General features: G+C 42.8%; 1 protein-coding gene and 3 non-coding genes across 4 annotated transcripts in view; all 4 read left to right on the top strand.

Annotated features, from left to right (window-relative positions):
* Nucleotides 1-22644, top strand: part of polr1a (RNA polymerase I subunit A) — a 33581-nt gene that overhangs the window by 9576 nt on the left and 1361 nt on the right. Inside the window, exons 16-36 of the mRNA XM_056439916.1 lie at nt 1093-1284; nt 2811-2960; nt 3730-3913; nt 4508-4590; nt 5726-5884; nt 6023-6121; nt 6250-6402; nt 6601-6683; nt 7594-7759; nt 9078-9201; nt 10072-10172; nt 10739-10938; nt 11513-11680; nt 11906-12041; nt 12711-12865; nt 12994-13123; nt 13248-13355; nt 17679-17993; nt 20213-20413; nt 20772-20889; nt 21017-21181. Coding sequence (XP_056295891.1) covers nt 1093-1284; nt 2811-2960; nt 3730-3913; nt 4508-4590; nt 5726-5884; nt 6023-6121; nt 6250-6402; nt 6601-6683; nt 7594-7759; nt 9078-9201; nt 10072-10172; nt 10739-10938; nt 11513-11680; nt 11906-12041; nt 12711-12865; nt 12994-13123; nt 13248-13355; nt 17679-17993; nt 20213-20413; nt 20772-20889; nt 21017-21181 — 3190 coding nt within the window. The remainder of the gene's footprint in view (nt 1-1092; nt 1285-2810; nt 2961-3729; nt 3914-4507; nt 4591-5725; nt 5885-6022; nt 6122-6249; nt 6403-6600; nt 6684-7593; nt 7760-9077; nt 9202-10071; nt 10173-10738; nt 10939-11512; nt 11681-11905; nt 12042-12710; nt 12866-12993; nt 13124-13247; nt 13356-17678; nt 17994-20212; nt 20414-20771; nt 20890-21016; nt 21182-22644) is intronic.
* On the top strand, nt 5096-5201 carry LOC130210249 (small nucleolar RNA SNORA5). Its single transcript, XR_008834772.1, has one exon. It is a non-coding gene; the product is annotated as a small nucleolar RNA SNORA5 (small nucleolar RNA).
* LOC130210255 (small nucleolar RNA SNORA5) lies at nt 8271-8407 on the top strand. The gene has a single exon (XR_008834778.1). It is a non-coding gene; the product is annotated as a small nucleolar RNA SNORA5 (small nucleolar RNA).
* LOC130210257 (small nucleolar RNA SNORA5) lies at nt 14009-14145 on the top strand. Its single transcript, XR_008834779.1, has one exon. It is a non-coding gene; the product is annotated as a small nucleolar RNA SNORA5 (small nucleolar RNA).

Below are 22644 nucleotides of genomic sequence, written 5' to 3'. Positions count from 1 at the left end.
CCCTTGCAGGTGTTTCGAGTTAATTAGACAATTCAAGTGATTTGTTTAATACCCTACTAGTATACTTTTTCATGATATTCTAATATTTAGAGATAGGATATTTGAGTTTTCTTAAGCTGTAAGCCATAATCAGCAATAAATCAGAATAAAAGGCTTGCAATATTTCAGTTGATTTGTAATGAATCCAGAATGCATGACATTTTTGTTTTTTGAATTGCATTACAGAAAATAAAGAACTTCATCACAATATTCTAATTTTCTGAGACAGTCCTGTATATATATTTAGATTTATATATATATTTATATATATTTATTTATATATATATTTATATATTAGAATACCAAACCATGGCATATGGCCTGTCTATTATACTGTTTATTGTTGAATAGTTGTGTGTCCCTGTTACTGAAATCTACAGTTACAACTCCTGACCTGTGACAAATCGATCAGCTCTATCGAGGTTCCTCCCGAGTGTCCGTGATGTTGACAGACACTTAACAATGACCAGAGACCATCTCGGGCCAGGGGTGTTTTAAATATATTTATTTTGATTTTACAAATTAGCAAGACAGGACATTAAGGATACAATACAAAGTGAAAAGAGAAACAAAAGGGTAAAGAACAACAAAAAACAGACAAAATATAAATAGATAATGGATACAAAATAATTAGAAAAACCACAGCACATAACACATTCGCACATCACCACTATAAGTACATATTTAAGGTTACATCATCAAATCAAATCAAGTCAGCATCAGTGACAGTGTTTTTAATCTGGCACAGCAAAGTTCAGCCCGGAGGGGTCCACCACGTCTAAGACTGGTTTCCATATTTTGACAAATCCCTTGACATTGCCATGGAGGGTGTGGGTCAACTTTTCCAAAGGGAGAACTTCCAAAATCCCCTTGTACCAGTGCCAGGGGTGTTTATCCACGTCCGCCTTCGCTATGACGTCAACAACAGCGTGTTGCCCGAGTGATAGGCAGCTCCCTTCAGGCATGGGCAGCCTCTTTCCAGTGGCCCACACGTTCTGATGAGCGCACACAGTTCAGCTCTCTCTCTCTCTTTCCATCCCGCTCTCTCATTAGGATGGTAAACCTTTAGCGGGTCTAATCCAGGACCACATGGTGTCTGGTACGAGGATGACGATACGAGGCTGTTTCTTCACCCGGGCCCAGTACATTGAGCTGGTGTACAGGGGTCTCACGGACAAACCGGGCCGAATTGAAATGCTGCCGCCGGCCATCTTCAAACCCCAGCCGCTGTGGACGGGGAAGCAGGTCAGTGGAGGCGATCGCTCAACGCGCTATTGGTTTGCCACCCAGGGTTCGTACGGTCATGGGAAACATGGAAAAGTCATGGAATTTTAAAATGGTCATTTCCAGGCCTGGAAAAGTCATGGAAAAAAACAAAAATCATAAAAGTTTTGGAAAAGTCATGGAAATTTGTTATAATCACGTGTTCATTTACGGTGAGTTTGAAATAATTAATATGTTTTTTAAAGAAAGACGCTCAAAATATATGCCGGCGTACACTCTCAATACACAAAATGTTCAAATTTGTCATGTTTTTACCGAGATTTCAGTTTGGTCATGGACATATGGTTTAAAGTCATGGAAAAGTCCTGGAAAAGTCCTGGAAATCCATCGGTCAAAATGTGTAAGAACCCTGGTTAATATCGTGATGAACCCTGCACATTATTTACATTTCACCGCAGACATCCGGTCTCTGGGTCACGATAACAAAACCGATCTGATACGCCGAGTTTGAAATAATTAATATGTTTTTTAAAGAAAGACGCTCAAAATGTAAGCCGGCGTACGCTTTCAATACGCAAAACATTTTAAATTGTTCATCTTTGGTCATGGAAATTTGGTTTAAAGTCCTGGAAAAGTCCTGGAAATCCATTGGTCAAAATGTGTAAGAACCCTGGCCACCGTACTGGACCACCGCGTGCCCACGATGACGGAGAGATATTCAATTATGCAATGCCAGGAATGAATTCTGCGTGAATCCCAAACCAATCACTTTATGGGCTGAACGAGTCAATCGCTTTTGAATTCAGAGTTATTTTTTTCCAGCCATCGAAAGATGCACTTCCTCTAGAGTTCAGCTAAATATCTGGTGAACAAGCTCAGTCGGAGTGTTTGGTGTCTATTGAAACCAGACTGCCCTTTTCGTTTAGCGGGTATGATTTACATTTAGTTTCAGATTTATGATTATATTATTATTATTATCTCGCCAATTATTATTATTATCTTCCTCTGTATTACATTTTGTCAAAAGGAAAGGGGTAAAAATTAAACCGCCATGGATGGGTTATATTTCGTACGACCGTGTCATTTGCAAGTGCCATCATTATTTCAAGTGTCGGTTGTTAAATATACATCACATCGACTCGGCTGAAAACAAATCAGGCCTCTGCCTGTACATTGGAGCCACTTGTGTGTCTTGTAATTTAGGGGTCTCCATTTCTGTCTATGGGCGTCTCTCTCTCTTCAGCTTTGCACTTCACTTTGTCAGACGATGCTTTTGTTTATTATTTTTGTTTTGCAATATCGTCAGTGGGGCAATTTCAATTGTGCCTCACTCGTGACATTTTATTCTGGTTCAGTTGGTGCTTTATGACAGCGACAGCCGCAAGAAACCACGAGCGCTATAATTTGGTTTAGCCCAAATGTCGTCATCGCACGTTCACTGTGTTGAGCGTTTGTCTTGTACAAGAAAACCCACGAGTGTACCCACAGTAGTGCCTCATACAATAAATGTTTGCACTCTTGTGTCTTTAACTTGTTGTCTGTCGTAGGTGGTGTCCACTCTCCTGCTGAATGTCATCCCAAAGAATGCGGTGCCTCTCAACCTGGCGGGCAAATCCAAAATCCCCAGCAAAGCATGGATCCAAGTCCCACCACGAGCTGCTCCAGGGTACTGTCCCGACAGCATGTGTGACTCAGAGGTACACACACACACTCACTCACTCTCACACACACGCACAAGACTTGTGCCAAACAGACCGTGTATAAAGATGGTCAACGCATTTCTACTGTCCTGTAATGAAGACAAAATATCCAGCATACATACGCTGGTGACATATTTTGGAGCTAGAGTCTGTGCAGCAATCCCCAGGTTTTTACATAGGAAGGTAACGTTTTAGAAAAGTTTATCTCCCCCCCCCCCGGGTAACGGGTAGTACAGTTGCACAACTTTTAACCACGACTAGCTTTTGGGCTCCACAAAACCCGCCTGAAGATGAAGAAAATCTGAACCGACTGAACCTGATCTGACTGGAGAGCAGAGGGGGATAAATATGTACTACACACACATATGCAGTAACATTGTTTTTGTCTGATTCTACATATTGAATACAACCATAAACTTGCAATAACTGATGTTTTTAGCTACTTGGGGGCATCGGAAACATCTGTGTCTGCTGTCCTGCTCTGCCACAGTGCACAGTGTTGTTAAAACATTTTTTAAAGCGATCGGGATGCTTTTGCTTCACTTTCCGGGAGCTGTTGCATCGTTATTTTGCCTTTTTGGTTTGGCGTACTGAAACGTTAAACTCTCAAAATGATTCGTGCCATTTATTTAAAAACAAAAACCTAATGTAGAACAAATTGTGTGGACTTTTTTGACATTTTGGGCGACGTCCAAAGTTATATATGCGTTTCACTTTTAAAAGAAATATGTTGAAATGAACCAACCCGTCTTTCGCCGTCTCTCAGGTGGTGATTCGTCAGGGCGAGCTGTTGGTGGGGGTTCTGGACAAGGCGCACTACGGCTGCTCGGCCTACGGTCTGGTCCACTGCTGCTACGAGCTGTACGGAGGGAAGACCAGTGGCAAGCTGCTCAGCTGCCTGGCTCGACTCTTCACTGCCTACCTGCAGCTGTACAGAGGCTTCACGTTGGGTAAGAGCCCAGACGCACTTAATGCACATGCCACAGACGCTCTCCTGACAGACGTATAACTGACGGCATTGCTTGTTCATATCCGGCGGTGTCTGTGTATGACTTCTTGTCGAGGCTGTAACACTTGTCCAAGTTAAGTATTAAAGCCACTAGGGGGCAAACGGGGGAACATGTTAGGATGTGTGTTCTGCCACAAACAAATGCGCTTTGTCTCTTTCAATGGTTTTAGTCCTGGCTCCGTGACACATAACATTAGCATGTCCAATAGAATTGCTATACATTACACGTTGGTTACAGCACAGCACAGGGTCCTGTCGACACGACCACGTTGACACGACTACGGTTAAAGGCGGTTTGCTTCCCATCCCCACCTGTTCTCATTAGCGAGCATTTACCTATATGCTTTTCAAATGTGTACTGTGCCACCCTGTGTTCAAATGTCGGAACTGCATGTCCCAATTCACCCGGCGGTTCCCTCAAAGATGGCAGAAAGCCACCAAACTGCCTTTTTGATCCAACAACTACTGAAGGCAGAAGAAGAACTGAATGAAACACTTTGTGTGTGTGTGTGTGTGTGTGTGCGCTTGTATCTAGGTGTGGAAGATATCCTGGTGAAAGCGGGCGCCAACAAGCGAAGGAAAAAAATCATTCAAGAATCCCTGAAGATTGGCACCAAAGTGAGTTTAAAGCATTGGATTTGTCAAAATGACTCACAAATCATCTTGCCAGACATTGTGATGCACTATTACATCGTCTGAATTGATAATAACAAGAACAAGACTCAGGTTTCCCGAGAAATCAAAAGTTTTCGTAGAAATCTGAAAATACTTTCTTCATACTTTTAAACTCTCTTATTTCTGAAAAGATGCTCTAGTGTGATATATGTGGACGTATAACGTGGCAGAAAGCTTTGAGTCTTTGTGAGAAGTTTTTGTGTTGTTCAAACCAACGAACATAAGATCCTTATGATCAGAGCAAAATCCTGTTCTTACTTGTCCTATATGTTCTTAAAGATTATTCTTTTTTTATTCTGTTGCAAATATGTACAAAATACAATGACATCATTTAGGCGTTATCCTTTCATATATACAGGTTGATTGTTAACTAGTATGCTTTCACTCCATTTAATGAGACAAAAGGAACTAATCCGCACAAAACCAAGTATTTTGACGACAATAAAAACGCAGCCGTGTCAAATTCAGTGCTTCTGCCACAGTGACGGTGTAGTTCATGGGCCCCACGGTGCTCCATCATGGCCACTGGGGATACATATGTACTACACACAAACATGCAGTAACATTGTATTTGTCTCATTACCTTCGCATTGAAAATGTGGAAGGTTATGTTTTGATCGCCGTGTATTTATTTATGTATTTATTTGTATGCGTGTTACTCGCATAACACAAAAAGTATTAAACCGAATCGCATGAAATTTAGTGGGATTATTGGTTATTATCCGGGGACCATTTGATTAGATTTTGGGATTGATCGGGTCAAAGGTCAAAGTTGAGGTCATGAAAAGGTCAACATCTTCTTTTTACCATAGCACGGTCAATTTCTATCCAATTGGCATGCAACTAATGCCAAAATGTTCATAATTCAATGCCCAATCTTGTGATATGCGAAGGTATGCTCTCTACCGAGTGCCCGTTCTAGTTCTTCTATATTGTGGCTCTGAATACAATCATAAATGACTCCCTGCTGTGGCCCAAAAAACAACGGCAGCGACGAGACCAAGCTGTGGGCAGAACAGCCCAATGCGGAGCTGAAACTGATCCGTGCTGTGCTCATCATTTCACTTTTATCTCCCAGGCCCTCCAGGCCGCGTTCAACCTGCCCGCCACCGTGGGTCAGGCCGAGGCCCGGAGCCGTTGGCAGGACGCTCACCTCAACCCGGACCAGAAAGACTTCAGCATGGCCGACCAGAAGTTCAAAGAAGTGGCCAACCAAGTGAACAACGACATCAACAAGGTAACCTGCCAGTGCTCCTAGTCGCACCACTACTGACATTCAGGACAGGAGACGATGATGTCATCCATGACAACGACACACACATCACTATTGCATTCATGACATCAATTGAAATGTTTGCGCCACCTGTGTCCATAGGTGTGCATGCCCGTCGGACTCCACACCTCTTTCCCAGACAACAACCTCCAACTGATGGTCCAATCAGGAGCCAAGGGATCTACTGTAAACACCATGCAGGTACCGCCCCCATAATACCTGATTAACCCTAAAATACCCGAACCATGTAAAAAAATATATATATTTTATTACAACTTAATGAAACTAAGATATGTGACGAGCTCAAGGTGTGTGTGTGTGTGTGTCAGATTTCATGTCTACTAGGTCAGATCGAGTTGGAGGGCCGCAGGCCTCCACTGATGCCTTCTGGGAAATCCTTGCCGTGCTTCCAGCCGTATGACCCCTCCCCCGGTGCCGGGGGCTTTGTTTCTGGAAGGTTTCTCACGGGCATCAAACCACAGGTACACGCATCAGCCCTGTAGACATGATTAAGATAACAATGATATATTTGTCAACCACAGTTGAGGAGATTCCCGCAGAATTGAAGCCGATGATCAGCGTCGTCCCTCTCGTGAATCTTGCTCACATTGGGCTCACTCAGTGAATTTAAGAGTGAAACTAAACTGGGTATTGTTTCCATGCGACTCATGGTTCTCCAGGAGTTTTTCTTCCATTGTATGGCTGGCAGAGAGGGACTGGTCGACACCGCCGTGAAAACATCCAGATCAGGATACCTGCAGAGGTAACGTTAAAAAAATGTCTGTTTGCTTCACTGGTTTTCATCGTTTGCATACAGGTCTTTTCATATCTGGTGTCCAAAGTATATGTAAAATATTTATACAGTATATTGTAATGAAGACCACTGGCATCAGCTTTTACATTTCTCATTTTACCCATCAGAAGAAATTCAGAAATTCTGTGGTAACACTTGTGGGATTCGTTTATTCATAAAAACATTTTACACAACAAACAGTTCAAACCACAGGTACAGTTGTGCATTCTCACACAGCGTGCAATGGGGGTGCACTAACTGGCTCACGCTCCAGTGGCGCTCACACCATTTCAATAACTCAAAGGAGTAAGGGTTACCCCTTGACCCAGGCTCCATCCAAAATATAACATCAACAGAAGCTTTGTATGTTAAAACGATGACGTTCAGGAGCCTACGGGCTCGATCACACCAGACGCGACTCTCAAAAACGCGTCGCTAGCAAAACCATTGATTCCATACGGTACGGCGCCTTTCAGACGCGCCTTTTAAACGCCGCGCGGCGAGTTTTTTCTTGCGTTTGTAAAAGTTAAAATATTCTCAACTTTAAGCGCGAGGCGCGGAGGCGCACCGCTCATCAATGTCACACTCGGCCAAGGCAGCCAATCGGATCAAGCAAGAGGCGGGCTTTCCTTCCTGTTTTCCCGACGAGAACTTCATATTAGCGGTAATAAATTACGAAGAGCTTTATAATTCGAAATGGAAACACGACTCCAACTGACTCCTGCTCAGTCGGAAGTGCAACTGAAAGCTCTGGGGATAAAAATGTACGACACACAAACATCCCCTAACGGCACTGTTACTTCACAGTTGCCACATTCCAATGTTCCTCTCCTCCCACTGACCCTGCCGCCCCCGTCTCTCTCTCTCCCGTCCTCTGCAGATGTGTCATCAAGCATCTGGAGGGCCTGGTGGTGCAGTACGATCTGACGGTGAGGGACAGCGATGGGTCCGTGGTCCAGTTCCTGTACGGCGAAGACGGACTGGATATCCCCAAGACGCCGTTCCTGCAGCAAAAGCAGTTGTCTTTCATCGAGGACAACTACAAGGTAAAAAACAGAGCACAACTCAGATGGGTTGTCGTTGTTGTTGTTGTTGACAACACGGACATGCATGAAGCCGATGGAAATCAAACCATTAGGGAAATGAATTAAATGCATTTTGTCTCTCTTTATTTATTTTTCTCAGTGTGTAATCATGGAGTCTTTGCCTCGCAGATGTTGTTGTATTTAAAAAAAAAAAATTTTTAACCAAACAATGAAAGGCTTCTGATTGGCTTTGCTGAACCCGTTCTGAGATTGAAAACATGGCTGCACCGTTGAAAGTATGCTGAAGTAGCTATTGGCAGTTTCTGTCATGTTTGGAGAAAGTGTATTGACATTGGTGTTCATGGTTTCCTCAGCCAGATAACTCGAAAATGTACACGCATTTTACATTTGACACGCACATTGACACATTATCAAATGGGTAAAAAAGACCGCAGACACCTGCTGAACCGGGCGGATATAGAAAGACACAACTGGCACTAATCCAAAATATGTATTTAGACGACAATAAAAACGCAGCCGTGTCAAATTCAGTGCTTCCCCCTCAGTGGATGCCACTGGCCAAAATGGCTGCCACAGTGACGGTGTAGTTCATGGGCCCCACGGTGCTCCATCATGGCCACTGGGGATACATATGTACTACACACAAACATCAGGTGGCATGTGCAGAGTTATTGAACAGCACGTATGTTCTTGGTCTTACTTTGTATCAGCCATAGCCTCTCACGTTGAAGTTCTATAAAAGCTTTTAGCTGTATGAAAATATATATATATATATATATATATTATATTTATCATAGAAATCACCTTTTTAATTTTTTAAATGAACAGTTCAAGAGAGCTGGAGTTATGTTCAAGATGATATTTATATTTAAATGGGCTAATAATAATAACACCCCAAGTCACGTCCCGTTCTATAACGCTGCTTCATTCCTGATGGTTTGATCGTGTTAAACTGATTTCTAACGTTTACTTTATACTATGAAGGACTATTCACTTTGGAATGCTTTAGAAACAGGAAGGCCTAAACATCTTCATGGGATATTTTTTCCCCAGCCGAATCAAATAGTTATATTAGAGGGTATTCAACTATTTAAAATGTCTTTATAATGCATTCATTACTTCACCTGTTCCTCTGCAGGACTAGTCCATGCATGTGAGATATTTGTTTTCATATGATTCCAGCCCCGAGTGGAGTCTCTTCATCCATTTAACTTTAAACATCAGACAATGGCGGTATCGCTGTTTTGAATAAGACCAGCGTTCACAAAACCCTGGATGAAAATGAACAATTGACTGTGCTTCCCCCGCTCCCCGGCAGGTCATCAAGTGTTCCCAGGGCCTGGACGAGGTGTTGGCCCGCCTGGACCCTCAGGCTGCCAACCGGCACTTTGCGTCCATCCAGAGCTGGAAAGCAAAGAGAGAGGGGGCGTGTCCGCGCAGAGGTAGAGAACGGCGTCCGGTTTGGCAGCAACGTTATCCTGAAACACAGAGACGTTTGTTTCAGACGCGGCTTTAAGTTGACTGACTAACACACAGTCATATCTTTGAGTTGTGCTGAATGTTAACCAGTGAAAGGTTTGGACACACCTGGTGTGTTGTATTTCTTTCCTTCAATGACAACGGTTTTAGAGACAAAAAGAGTATAATTCACACACTAAATGTGTTTATATTTGTAATAGTTTTGACCCCGAAAGAATAAGAATTACTTCAATAAAACTTGTGATTAGTCAAAGTCATTAGAACACGCCAGGGGAGAATACTGTTGCAACTATGTCCCCCCCAAAAACCCTCCTTTTTAAAATTTGGATAAACTATTTTTGTGAACTTGAAACAGGAACTTATTCCTTTTTAAAAAATCTGCACTTTTTTATGCGAAGCTTTTAAATAATTTGACCAATTACTGGTGATTCCTTCTATTCTCATCGAACTGTTGGTCAAAGGGATCTTCTTCTCTTTCTGCCCTCTCAGTCTGGTCCAACCGTTGTACAGCGTTTTGTTCTTCATCTACTAAACACAACTTTTTTTCCAAACTCCTTCATACAAAATACCATATATTTGTGAAGAGGACTTTCTACAGCCTAAACGCATGACAAATACAGATACAGTCCTCTCCATCCTGAAGTGGATCAATCTTTTGTGGCGGGTGTGTGTGTCCAAACCTTTGACTGGTACTGTACATAATTCAGAATAGGTCAATAAAACGGCTCTAAAAAAATCCTCCATTGAGCTGTTCAGGTTGAGCAGGAGGTCAATAATGTAATAGTATTCTGTATTTGTTTGTAATAATTATGTTTATGTGTTTTAATCTTCAGGAGCGTTTTTGCTGTTTTCTCAAAAGAAGTTGGCCAAGCTGAAGAAGACTGCAGAACCAACGAATCCAGATTGCTACGGCAGAAATGATGCAGAGTCGCAGGTCATTACCTTTGCATTGAAAGGTTATGTTTTGATCGCCGTGTATTTATTTATTTGATCGTGTATTCTCATAACTCAAAAGTATTAAATGAAATTTGGTGGGATGATTGGTTATTATCCGGGACCATAAACTGGAATCGCATGAATGGTGGGATGATTGGTTATTATCCGGGACCATTTGATTATTTGGGATCGATCGGGTTACTCTCATAACTCAAAAAGTATTAAACCGAATCGCATGACATTTGGTGGGATGATTGGTTATTATCCGGGGACCATTTGATTAGATTTTGGGATCAATCGGGTCAAAGGTCAAGGTCATGAAAATGTCAAAATCTTCTTTTTACCATAGCACGGTAAATTTGTATCCAATTGGCATGCAACTAATGCCAAAATGTTCATAATTCAATGCCCAATCTTGTGATATGTGAAGGTATGCGCTCTACCGAGTGCCCGTTCTAGTTATTAACATGTAGAGAAGCCATCTTGACGAGTTCCGTGGGTGTTGACACTCCCACCCCCGTGCATACAGACCGCTGACCTTTTAACCCCTTCTGAACCCTGCAGCTCATCGAGATGTGGCGCTCCCTGGACGAGCCGAACCGAGCGAAATACAGCCGCAAGACCTCCCGCTGCCCCGGGCCCTCCCTGGGCCTGTTGAAGCCCGACGTCTGCTTCGGCTCCGTGTCGGAGACCTTCCACAGCATCACCGAGGAGTACCTTCAGAACGAGGCCGGGCGGAGCCGAGACGCCGTGGACACCCACAGGTAAAATGACTGGGCGGCAAAGAAATGCATTCCAACTTAATGAAACCAAGAAATGTGACGAGTTGAAGGTCATGGCCTCTCACTCCAGATCCTAGTGCAATAACTGTAATAATAACTTCATATTTACACTATGTTGATCTGCACTGCACACATTTCATTTATTTACACTACACACATACACACACTTTGCATTTTGCACACTCTGTCTATATTTAATATTTTTATATTTAATTTAATTTAACACTGCAGTCATTAGTATTGTATTATATTTGTGTATGCATATATGTTGTATATATATATATACATATATATTTTATTTTATATTATACTTTGCACAGTCATTGTATTATATTTGTTTGTGTGTGTGTATATATATACATATATATACTTCATTTTGTATTTTATATTTTACTTGTATACATCTATATCTTTCATCCCTGTTTTTTAAAAATATTTTATTCTCGTGTGTTTAGTTTATTGGTGCTGCTACTGTGACGACAAATTTCCCCTTGGGGATTAATAAAGTATATATCTATCTGTCTCTCTCTCTTTCTGTCTGTCTGTGGGTCACCAGCCTCCGGCAGCTGTTGCTCTACAAGTGGCAGCGTTCGCTGTGCGATCCGGGCGAGGCGGTGGGCCTGCTCGCAGCCCAGTCCATCGGCGAGCCGTCCACCCAGATGACCCTCAACACCTTCCACTTCGCCGGCAGAGGAGAGATGAACGTGACCTTGGGAATACCCCGGTAACGACCTGTTTACATACTGATGAACACGTTGTCCAGGGCACACACAGAATTCTTTGAGCGGCGCGGAGAAACCGGCGTTGGTTTCACAGAATGGGGAGAAGAAGGAGAAACAGAAGTGTGAGAAGCAAACGGTTGTGTTGTTGAGCATGTGTGAGTGCAGTCTGTCGTGTCCTCCGCCTTTTTTGCTCCACTCGCTCTCTTCACGTCTCGTTCTTTCTGCAGACTCAGAGAGATCCTGATGGTGGCCAGCTCCAACATTAAGACCCCCATGATGAGCATCCCAGTGCTAAAGACCAAGAAAGCCCTAAAGAGGGCCAAGACACTCCGAAAGAGACTCACCAGAGTCTGCCTGGCTGAGGTGAGGGGTCTGCTTCACTTATCTCGTCATCTTCCCTCCCCTCTTTCTTTGGTGTCTTTCTTAATTTTTTTGTGTTGCTTGTTTTCCGATGCTAGTATTCGCAGGGTTCGTACGGTCATGGAAAACCTGGAAAAGTCCTAACATTTTAAAATAGTTATTTCCAGGCCTGATAAAGTCTATGAAATAATGTAATCACAAACTATTTTGAAAAGTCATGGACATTTGTTATATTCACATGTTCATTTACGCTGAGTTTTAAATAATTCCTATGTTTTTAAAAGAAAGACGCTCAAAATATAAGCAGGCATACGCTCTCATACTCGTGGCACAAATTTTTTTTTGCACACCTTGACTGAAAAAATTTGGTGACCACAGCAACAGTAGCTCAGGGATAATACACTATCATGTATGGACCAAGATTTCACAAAATCTTTGGTCATGGAAATTTGTTTTCAAGTCATGGAAATCCAGTGGTCAAAAAATGTGTATGAACCCTGTATTTGTTCCTGCCTCTTTTATTTCCCCGTGCATTTGTTGTGATACTCATTGTGTTTGGAGATGTCCTTACCTGAGTGCTTTACTCCAACTGTTGCATTTGAGAGGTGTAGGGGAATTAAAGAGAAGACCTCAATTCTGTGCGTGCGTGTGTGTGTGTGTGTGTGTGTGCAGGTGCTGCAGAAGGTGGATGTGGTAGAAACTTTGCGGATTGAAAAGAACGAAAAGCTTCGGTTGTTCAAAGTCAGCTTTCAGTTCCTGCCTCCAGAGCGTTACAGTGACGATAAGCTGCTGTCACCCCAAAAGATCCTCCACTACATGGAAACTAGGCGAGTCAGTGTGGGTGGCGGCTGTTACCGGAGAATAATATTATTATTTGGTCAAATATCAATGGTCACTTAAAACTAATCCAGTAGGATCTGTACTTGTCTGATATTAACTTGTTTTGTCCTCCCAGGTTTTTCCGTCTCCTGCTTGAAGCCATTAAGAAGCGCAGTGCTAAGCTGGCGTCCCTCGCCATGGAAACGAGGAAGGCCTCCGCCAGAGACCGGGACCACGACGACGATGGACCAGCCGAACCAGCAGGGGTCTGTCTTTCATTGGCTTGCCTTTTGTCTGTTTCAGCGTTTTTAGATTGAACGTTTCCTTCATTCCCTTGAAAACCCCAAAAGTGAATGTGAAAAATTGTCTTTGTCATGTCGAACATCTCAGTTGGAGGACGGCGAGGAAGAAGTGGCGCCAGAGGTCGTTGATGACCAGGCGAACGAAGGAGACGCCGACGCTTCGGACGCCAAGCGCAAAGGCAAACAGGAGGAGGAGGTAGGACGACGGGTGAAACACAATATGGGTTAACCCTTCTGTCGTGTGATCAATCATACTGTGTTCTACATCCGATCGCCTCGAGGCCTGATGATATCCTCCACACTAGGGATTTTAAGCATGTACAATTGTTGACTACGGTGGTTTAGTCAACTTTGTAACACCTGTGGTGCTCCCGGTCAAAAGTGACCGACATAGGAAATGAATGGGAAACACTAGATCACCACATCACAGTTCATTTTGCTGACTCTTTATCATACACTGCAGAACAGCTGCGGGGAGCAATTCAGGGTTCAGTGTCTTGCTCAAGGACACATCGACCAGGGCTAGCAAAGCCGGGGTTTGAATCGGGGATCGACAATTGAAAGACGGACCTGCTAACAACTGACCCACAGTCGCCCTTTGATTGTCATTAATCAGATGAAAAACAGCCAAACGAAAAAAACAGGTGTTTTTTTAATGGGAAGCTACCTCGAACTTGTGCTCATGTGCCCATCCCCCCCACGTGAACCACACCTGCCAGATTTACATTTGACACGCACAATGACATTTTCAAATGGGTAAAAAAGACCGCAGGCACCTGCTGAACCGGGTGGATGTAGAAAGACACAACGGGCACTAATCCAAAATATGTATTTAGATGCAAATAAAAACGCAGCCGTGTCAAATTCAGTGCTTCCCCCTCAGTGGATGCCACTGGCCAAAATGGCTGCCACAGTGACGGCGTAGTTCATGGGCCCCACGGTGCTCCATCATGGCCACTGGGGATACATATGTACTACACACAAACATCAGGTGGCATGTGCAGAGTTATTGAACAGCACGTATGTTCTTGGTCTTACTTTGTTTCAGCCATAGCCTCTCACGTTGAAGTTCTGAGGTTCAATAAAGTACCTTTTAGTTATACACTACTGTTCAAAAGTTTGTTGTCACCCAGACAATTTGGTGTTTTTCATGAAAACTCACACTTTGATTTATCAAATGAATAGAAAATATAGTCAAGACATTAATAATTATTTTTATTTTAAATATAAATGTTGTTCATCAAACTTCTAGCTCAATGAAAGGCCAGATTTAACCAATCTGTCTGTTTTAACTGCTCTTAAGTCTCTCAACTCAAAAACCATTGTTCACCTAATTGTATTCAACACCCATTCAAAGCTGTTAACAATGTCTCAGACTCGTGGTTTACATGAATAACTACTGTGAAAATATAAAAGCACTGAAAATCAGTCCCTTACTCTGTGTTCAGAGTAAAATGAGACAGTCTAGTCTCACTTTACGACATTTATAGTTTTAAACACACACACCACAAACACTTAGGGTCACTTAAAAAGAAGAAAAAACGTAGATTTTTTTTTCAATGAAGATAACATTAAATTAATCAGAAATACACTATATTGTTAATATGACTATTCTAGGTGGAACCGTCTGGTTTTTAATAAAATATCTAAATAGATGTATAGAGGCCCATTTCCAGTGTTCTAATGGTACATTGTGTTTGCTCATCGCCTTAGAAGACTAATGGAGGAATAGAAAACCCTTAAACCCTTCTGGTGCAATCATGTTAGCACAGCTGAAAACGGTTATGCTGGTGAGAGAAGCTATAAATTTGACCAGGAACACTAAAGTAAAGAGGAGGAAACAAACCCGACGGGTTGAGCAACAAACACTCAATGTTCCCGGACTCGGAAAGTTTCGAAATCTCTTAAACGTTCAGCTCATTCATTATTCCTCGGCATGTCTCAACACTCATCCGGTCCGCTTGACGGATTGTAGAATATTTGAGAAATTTCAATCAGGATTTAGAAAACACCACAGCACCGAGACGGCACTGGTGAAAATTACAAATGACCTCTTAATGGCAGCAGATAAAGGACTCATCTCTGTCCTGGTCTTGTTAGACCTTAGTGCTGCATTCGACACCATTGACCATGACATCCTGTTACAGAGACTGGAGCAGTCGATTGGCATTTCAGGCACGGCACTAATTTGGTTTAAATCCTATTTATCAGATCGATCTCAGTTTGTATTTGTAAACGATGACGCCTCGATAACCACCAACGTTAATCACGGAGTTCCACAAGGTTCTGTGCTTGGACCAATTTTATTTACCTTATACATGCTTCCTTTGGGCAATATTATCAGGAAACACTCCATAAACTTTCATTGTTATGCAGATGACACTCAACTATATTTATCGATAAAACCAGAGGAGAGCAACCAACTCTGTAAAATTCAAGCATGTCTTAAAGACATAAAACATGGATGACCTGCAACTTCTTGATGTTAAACTCAGACAAAACCAAGTAATTTTAATCGGCCCTGAGCACCTCAGAGATCAATTATCTGGTGATGTGGATTCTGTAGACGGCATTGCCCTGGCATCCAACACCACTGTAAAGAATCTTGGCGTTATCTTTGATCGGGACTTGTCCTTTAACTCCCACGTAAAGCAAATCTCAAGGACTGCATTCTTTCATCTACGTAATATTTCAAAAATCAGGCACATCTTGTCTCAAAAAGATGCAGAAAAATTGGTTCACGCGTTCGTTACTTCGAGACTGGATTACTGCAACTCCTTATTAGCAGGCTGCTCTAATAAATCTCTTAGGTCCCTCCAGTTGATCCAGAATGCTGCAGCTCGTGTTTTCACTAAAACTAAGAAAAGAGATCACATCACTCCTGCACTAGCTGCTCTGCACTGGCTCCCAGTAAAATCAAGAATCACTTTTAAAATTCTTCTCTTAACCTACAAAGCCTTGATTGGTGATGCTCCATCATATCTTAAGGAGCTTGTAGTACCATATTGCCCCACTAGAGAGCTACGCTCACTAAATGCGGGACTACTTGTAGTTCCTAGAGTCTTAAAAAGTAGAATGGGAGCCAGAGCCTTTAGTTATCAAGCTCCTCTTTATGGAACCAGCTTCCAATTTCAGTCCGGGAGGCAGACACAGTCACCTCGTTTAAGAGTAGACTTAAGACCTTCCTCTTTGACAGAGCATATAGTTAGGGCTGAATCAGGTTTGCCCTGGTCCAGCCCCTTGATATGCTGCTATAGGCTTATAGCTGCCGGGGGACGTTTAGGATGCACTGAGTACCTATCTCCTCTTTTTCTCTCCTTAAGGATGAATTTTCATCTCTCAATCACACGTTACTAACTCTGCTTTCTCCCAGGAAGTCCTTTTGACTTCACGTCTCATGGGGTCATCGGACCCTATGAGACGACATAGATCCTATCTGCCTGATGGATCATCGAGGTCTGGGTCGTGGAATTCCTGCTACCAACTACGCCACTGTCCTGTTGAGACTCCGCCCACTCCTCCTCCCCACCGCCATCTGCCTGATGGATCGTGGAGGTCTCCATCGTGGAATATGCCTACTATGAACTATTCATACACTCTGTCATATTCATTGAATGTATTTTAACTCTAAATCTGTCCTTCTGTACACATTACATCTATTGCATCTGTCCATCCTAGGAGAGGGATCCTCCTCTGTTGCTCTCCTCCAGGTTTCTTCCCTTTTTTTTCCCCCTGAAGGGTTATTTGGGAGTTTTTCCTGGTCCGATGTGAGGTTTTGGGGCAGGGATGTCTATGTGTACAGATTGTAAAGCACTCCGAGACAAATTTGTAATTTGTGAAATTGGGCTATACAAATAAACTGAATTGAAACTGAATTGAATTGAATATGTAGCCGCTCCCCTCTAGCGCACAAAAACCAAACAGAAATTCAGGCACTGTCAGTAAATCCTCTTCGAAGACGACATACACTTCCTCTTTTCTGGTGCTTTACATTTCTCGTTCCGTTCATCAAGTCATAAAGTCCTCATTACACAGGAAGTGATGGTAATTTTAGGATGTTTATAGTTAGGGTAACTGCTAATGCCTCACTGAGTCTATGTAGAAACGGGGACGTACAACACAGTTAACATGCCATAAACTCATAAAAAGGAGGCTCTACCTGCAAAATAAATGATTTATATATATATATATACTATTCACATTTTACAGAACTGTTGTCGCCCCCTCCTTGATAAAGCAATGTTTTTCGGGGTGATATTTTAAATGAGACGTGTAGAATAAAATTTTTCCGATGATTTCCGAGTTTTAAGCTTAGGTTTGTTCGTCGCGAGGACCGTCGGAAAGATGCAAATCTGACGATAATGCCGTTTTGTTACAGCTTCTAAATGGTGTAGTTTTGCCCATCGTAAAGAAATGTGCATACTTTGTGGGGCTTAGAGGGAGTTCAGAGGTCAACATTGATTAAAAACATGACGGCAAATCGTATACCGTAAACGCCCATCTCTGTTTGCCTCTGCAGGTAGACTATGAGAGCGAGGAGGAGGACAGAGTTGACGATGCCGAGGATAAAGAAGATGAAGATGAGGAGGAGGAGGATGAAGCTGCTGCGGCCGCGACCGCGGCTGAGGAGCCAACGCCAGAGGTGTCCCAGCTGGATGTTTCACAGCAGTTGTCCACGAGGGGAAAAGGAAAGGGAAAGGCGACGAGAAGGACGAAGCAACCGGGAAGTTACTCCGAGGAGACGTTGGATCAGATGAGGACCAACTCCGTCCTGGGGTCCAACCCGGCAATAGAGCAATACCGCTATGATCAGCAGCATGAGCTTTGGTGTGAGGTAAGTGTGTGTGCGTGCGTCAGTGTGTCTCGCTTAGGGTGCGAGAGGTCCCGGGTTCAAATCCCGGACGAGCCCAATAATTGCTTTAGCTAATGTAGACTATTTAATTACATCAGCAAAAAAGAGACAATTGAGGATTTCGTCAGGCAGACATCAAATGGTCACACCAATTGGACGAGCCCAAGAGTAATTTTGGCTAATGTAGTTTGCCCTGCAATTTTCATAAAAAATACAAAGGAACAGTCGTTGTAATGAATAGAATGCAATCTGGCCCATTCTAGTCATTTTTTCCACATTTTGTTATGTTACAGCCATATTCCAAAATGGATTAAATTCATTATTTTCCTCAACATTTTACACACAACAACCCATAATGACAAAGTGAAAACTGTTTTTTTGCAATTTTTTGCACATTTATTAAAAATAAAGAACGAAAACATAACATGTACATAAGTACTCACAGCCATTGCTCAATACTTTGCTGAAGCACCTTTGGCAGCAATTACAGCCTCAAGTCTTCTTGGGTATGATTCCACAAGCGTGGCACACCTATTTCTGGGCAGTTTCTCCCATTCTTCTTTGCAGAACCTCTCAAGTTCCATCCGGTTGGATGGGGAGCGTCGGTGCACAGCCATTTTCAGATCTCTCCAGAGATGTTCAATCGGGTTCAAGTCAGGGCTCTGGCTGGGCCACTCCAGGACCTTCACAGAGTTGTCCCGAAGACACTCCTTTGTTATCTTGGCTGTGTGCTTCGGGTCGTTGTCCTGTTGGAAGATGAACCGTCGCCCCAGTCTGAGGTCCAGAGCGCTTTGGAGCATGTTTTCATCGAGGATGTCTCTGTACATTGCTGCATTCATCTTTCCCTCAATCCTGACTAGTCTCCCAGTTCCTCCCGCTGAAAAATATCCCCACAGCATGATGCTGCCACCACCGTGCTTCACTGTAGGGATGGTATTGGCCAGGTGATGAGCAGTGCCTGGTTTCCTCCAGACATGACGCTTGGCATTCAGGCCAAAGAGTTCAATCTTTGTTTCATCAGACCAGAGAATTTTGTTTCTCATGGTCTGAGAGTCCTTCAGGTGCTTTTTTGCAAACTCTCGGCGGGCTGTCATGTGCTTTTTACTGAGGAGTGGCTTCCGTCTGGCCACTCTACCAAACAGGCCTAATTTGTGGAGTGCTGCAGAGATGGTTGTCCTTCTGGAAGGTTCTCCTCTCTTCATAGAACAACGCTGGAGCTCTGTCAGAGTGACCATCGGGTTCCTGGTCACCTCCCTGACTAAGGCCCTTCTCCCCCGATCGCTCAGTCTGGCTGGGCGACTCTAGGAAGAGTCCTGGTGGTTCCAAACTTCTTCCATTTCCGGATGATGGAGGCCACTGTGCTCATTGGGACTTTCAATGCTGCAGAAATCTTTCTGTACCCTTCGCCAGATCTGTGCCTCGATACAATTCTGTCTCGGAGGTCTATAGATAATTCCTTGAACTTCATGGCTTGGTTTATGCTCTGATATGCACTGTCAACTGTGATACCTTATATAGACAGGTGTGTGCCTTTCTCAATCATGTCCAATCAACTGAATTTAGCACAGGTGGACTCCAATCAAACATCTCAAGGATGATCAGTGGAAACAGGATGCACCTGAGCTACATGTTGAGTGTCATGGCAAAGGCTGTGAATACTTATGTCCATGTTATGTTTTCGTTCTTTATTTTTAACAGATTTGCAAAAATTTGCAAAAAACAGTTTTCACTTTGTCATTATGGGTTGTTGTGTGTAGAATGTTGAGGAAAATAATGAATTTAATCCATTTTGGAATAAGGCTGTAACATAACAAAATGTGGAAAAAGTGAAGCGCTGTGAATACTTTCCGGATGCACTGTATCTCGTTCCGTGTTTAAAGTCACTCTTTTCTTTTCAAAGTGCTTGTTACACAGCAAGCGATGGTTATTTTAGGAAGTTTGTTGAGCGAGTTGATAAATAGGTTAACTGCTAATGCCTCACGGAGTCCTGCGGCAATATGGAAACAGCCCAACCATGGCTAGAAGTAGCGAAGAGAAGCATAATCAAACCCTTTTTTACCGTTTACAGCAACATGTGTAGGCTAGTCGTTGGCCTTGGTTTGTATTCAGGATATTGCGTACCGAGCCCTAGGTAGGGGGGCACACACGTCCCTTCCCATGATCCAACTCTCTCCTCTCCCCCCTCCCCCTCCGCCTCTTAGATTGACCTGGTCCTACCGGTGTGCAAAGTGCACTTTGACCTCACTTCGGTGCTGTCGGCGCTGGCTCACAACGCCGTCATCATGGAGACCAAGGGCTTGACGCGCTGCCTGCTGGGAGAAACCACGGCGAAGAACGGAGAGAAGGAGACGGTTCTCAACACGGAAGGCATCAACATGCAGGAAATGTTCAACTACGGTGATGTAAGAAGGCAGTTTTGGGGACAGTCACTTCTCATTTAGAACTACAGTTGGTTCATTAAGGGTGAGGGACAGAATGCCCAGAGTAGGTCGAAGGAGTTCACCGTGTTCATAAAACAAAACATGTTGGCCATATCAAACTTAGTTTTGACTGTTTTAAATAATCTTTTCAGGTACCTGACTCAAACTTGTGAGTATTCAAGTGAGAGATTTTTTGCATTGGATTCAAGGACTCCAAGAGCCTTTGCGAATTGCTCAAAAGTATTATTGTATATTACGTTATAATATTATGAGGGTGCACTCATTTTTTAAAATGTGATTTGGTGATGATCATCACACTGAGTCTTTATTCTCCCTCCAGATCTTGGACATCAACAGACTGTACTCCAACGAGGTCCACGCCATGGCAAAGACGTATGGGATTGAAGTGGGCCTGAAGGTCATAGAGAAGGAGATAAAAAATGTGTTTGCCGTCTATGGTACGCACTGACCTGCACACACACACACACACGCGCGTGCACATACACACACACACACAGTCAAATCCCAGATAGCAGACCTGTTGTCAGAACCACTCAGGTTTTGTATCTCTCTGTCCATGTCCAGGTATCGAGGTGGACCCCAGACATCTGTCACTGGTAGCAGACTACATGTGTTTTGAAGGCGTCTATAAGCCGTTGAACCGGCACGCCATCCAGTCCAACCCCTCCCCTCTGCAGCAGATGACCTTCGAGACCAGCTACAAGTTCCTCAAACAGGCAACCATGCTGGGTAGGGATGAGAATTGATAAGATTTTAACGATTCCGATGCCTTATCGATTCCTGCTTATCGATTTGATTCCTTATCGATTCTTATTGGGCAAGGAGTGAAAAAAAGAGCACAAACGGGTTTATTTACATTAATTTTCTTTTATATAATTTTCTATAATGCTGCACACACCATATACAGTACAGGACTGTCTCAGAAAATTAGAATATTGTGATAAAGTTCTTTATTTTCTGTAATGCAATTAAAAAAACAAATGTCATGCATTCTGGATTCATTACAAATCAACTGAAATATTGCAAGCCTTTTATTCTTTTAATATTGCTGATTATGGCTTACAGCTTAAGAAAACTCTAAAATCCTATCTCATAAAATTTTAATATTTCCTCAGACCAAGTTAAAAAAAAAGATTTATAACAGCTGAGTGTTTGTCAAGGCTCAGGAAACCCTTGCAAGTGTTTCGAGTTAATTAGACAATTCAAGTGATTTGTTTAATACCCTACTAGTATACTTTTTCATGATATTCTAATATTTAGAGATAGGATATTTGAGTTTTCTTAAGCTGTAAGCCATAATCAGCAATATTAAAAGAATAAAAGGCTTGCAATATTTCAGTTGATTTGTAATGAATCCAGAATGCATGACATTTTTGTTTTTTTAATTGCATTACAGAAAATAAAGAACTTCATCACAATATTCTAATTTTCTGAGACAGTCCTGTATGTATATACACATTTAAATTTTTTTAAATAACCAAAAACATTTATACATATTCCTCTTGAACTTAAAATAAAACTTACATAACTTAAATAAAATGTATTCTGTTTAATTTCAACATGTTCCTAGAAATTACAGTGCTCCTTCCTTTTTTTAAAAGGGTATATGAACTGAGCTGCCAAAAATGAAACTAGCAGTGGCAAATACCAAGTGTGCAACCATCAATTGTATGGATCATCAACAATTTTTGTGCAGAAAAATAAGCATGTCTGCTTTCTCCGGGAGGATACGCGATCTCTCAGGACTTATTGTGTCTCCAGCCGTGGAGAACACTCTCTCAGATGGGGTGGAGGATGAACACAAAGATATGAGGAGGTGTACAAGACGTGCTGTAGCCTGTGAGCCAGACAGACTACCAGCCTCTGAACCGGTCTGACTCTGAACGTCATCAGCTAAATTGGATGGCAATGGAGATTATTTATATAGTGAAAGCTGGTTTACACAATGAACGCCTCCACATTTGGACCGGCCCCCTGAACAATACCAGAGACGCGTTCCGATTTATTATGTTGTTCACCTGGCCCGCTGCCGTTGAGATTACAGTGAGACGCGGAGGAAATGTGAGGTGGTGCTCTTCGCAATAAAACATCTTTGATGGGACGTGTCGCGTCTCGGCCAATCAGCGTTCAGATGTCGACAGCGTTTGGGAAGTTAGGTTAGCTTGAATGTTAGTCCGCTACATCTGCTGCTG

This window comes from Pseudoliparis swirei, chromosome 19 (assembly GCF_029220125.1).
Source record: "Pseudoliparis swirei isolate HS2019 ecotype Mariana Trench chromosome 19, NWPU_hadal_v1, whole genome shotgun sequence".
Lineage (NCBI taxonomy): Eukaryota > Metazoa > Chordata > Actinopteri > Perciformes > Liparidae > Pseudoliparis > Pseudoliparis swirei.
The sequence above is the reverse complement of the archived record's forward strand: the minus strand, read 5'-3'. Positions and strand labels throughout refer to the sequence as shown.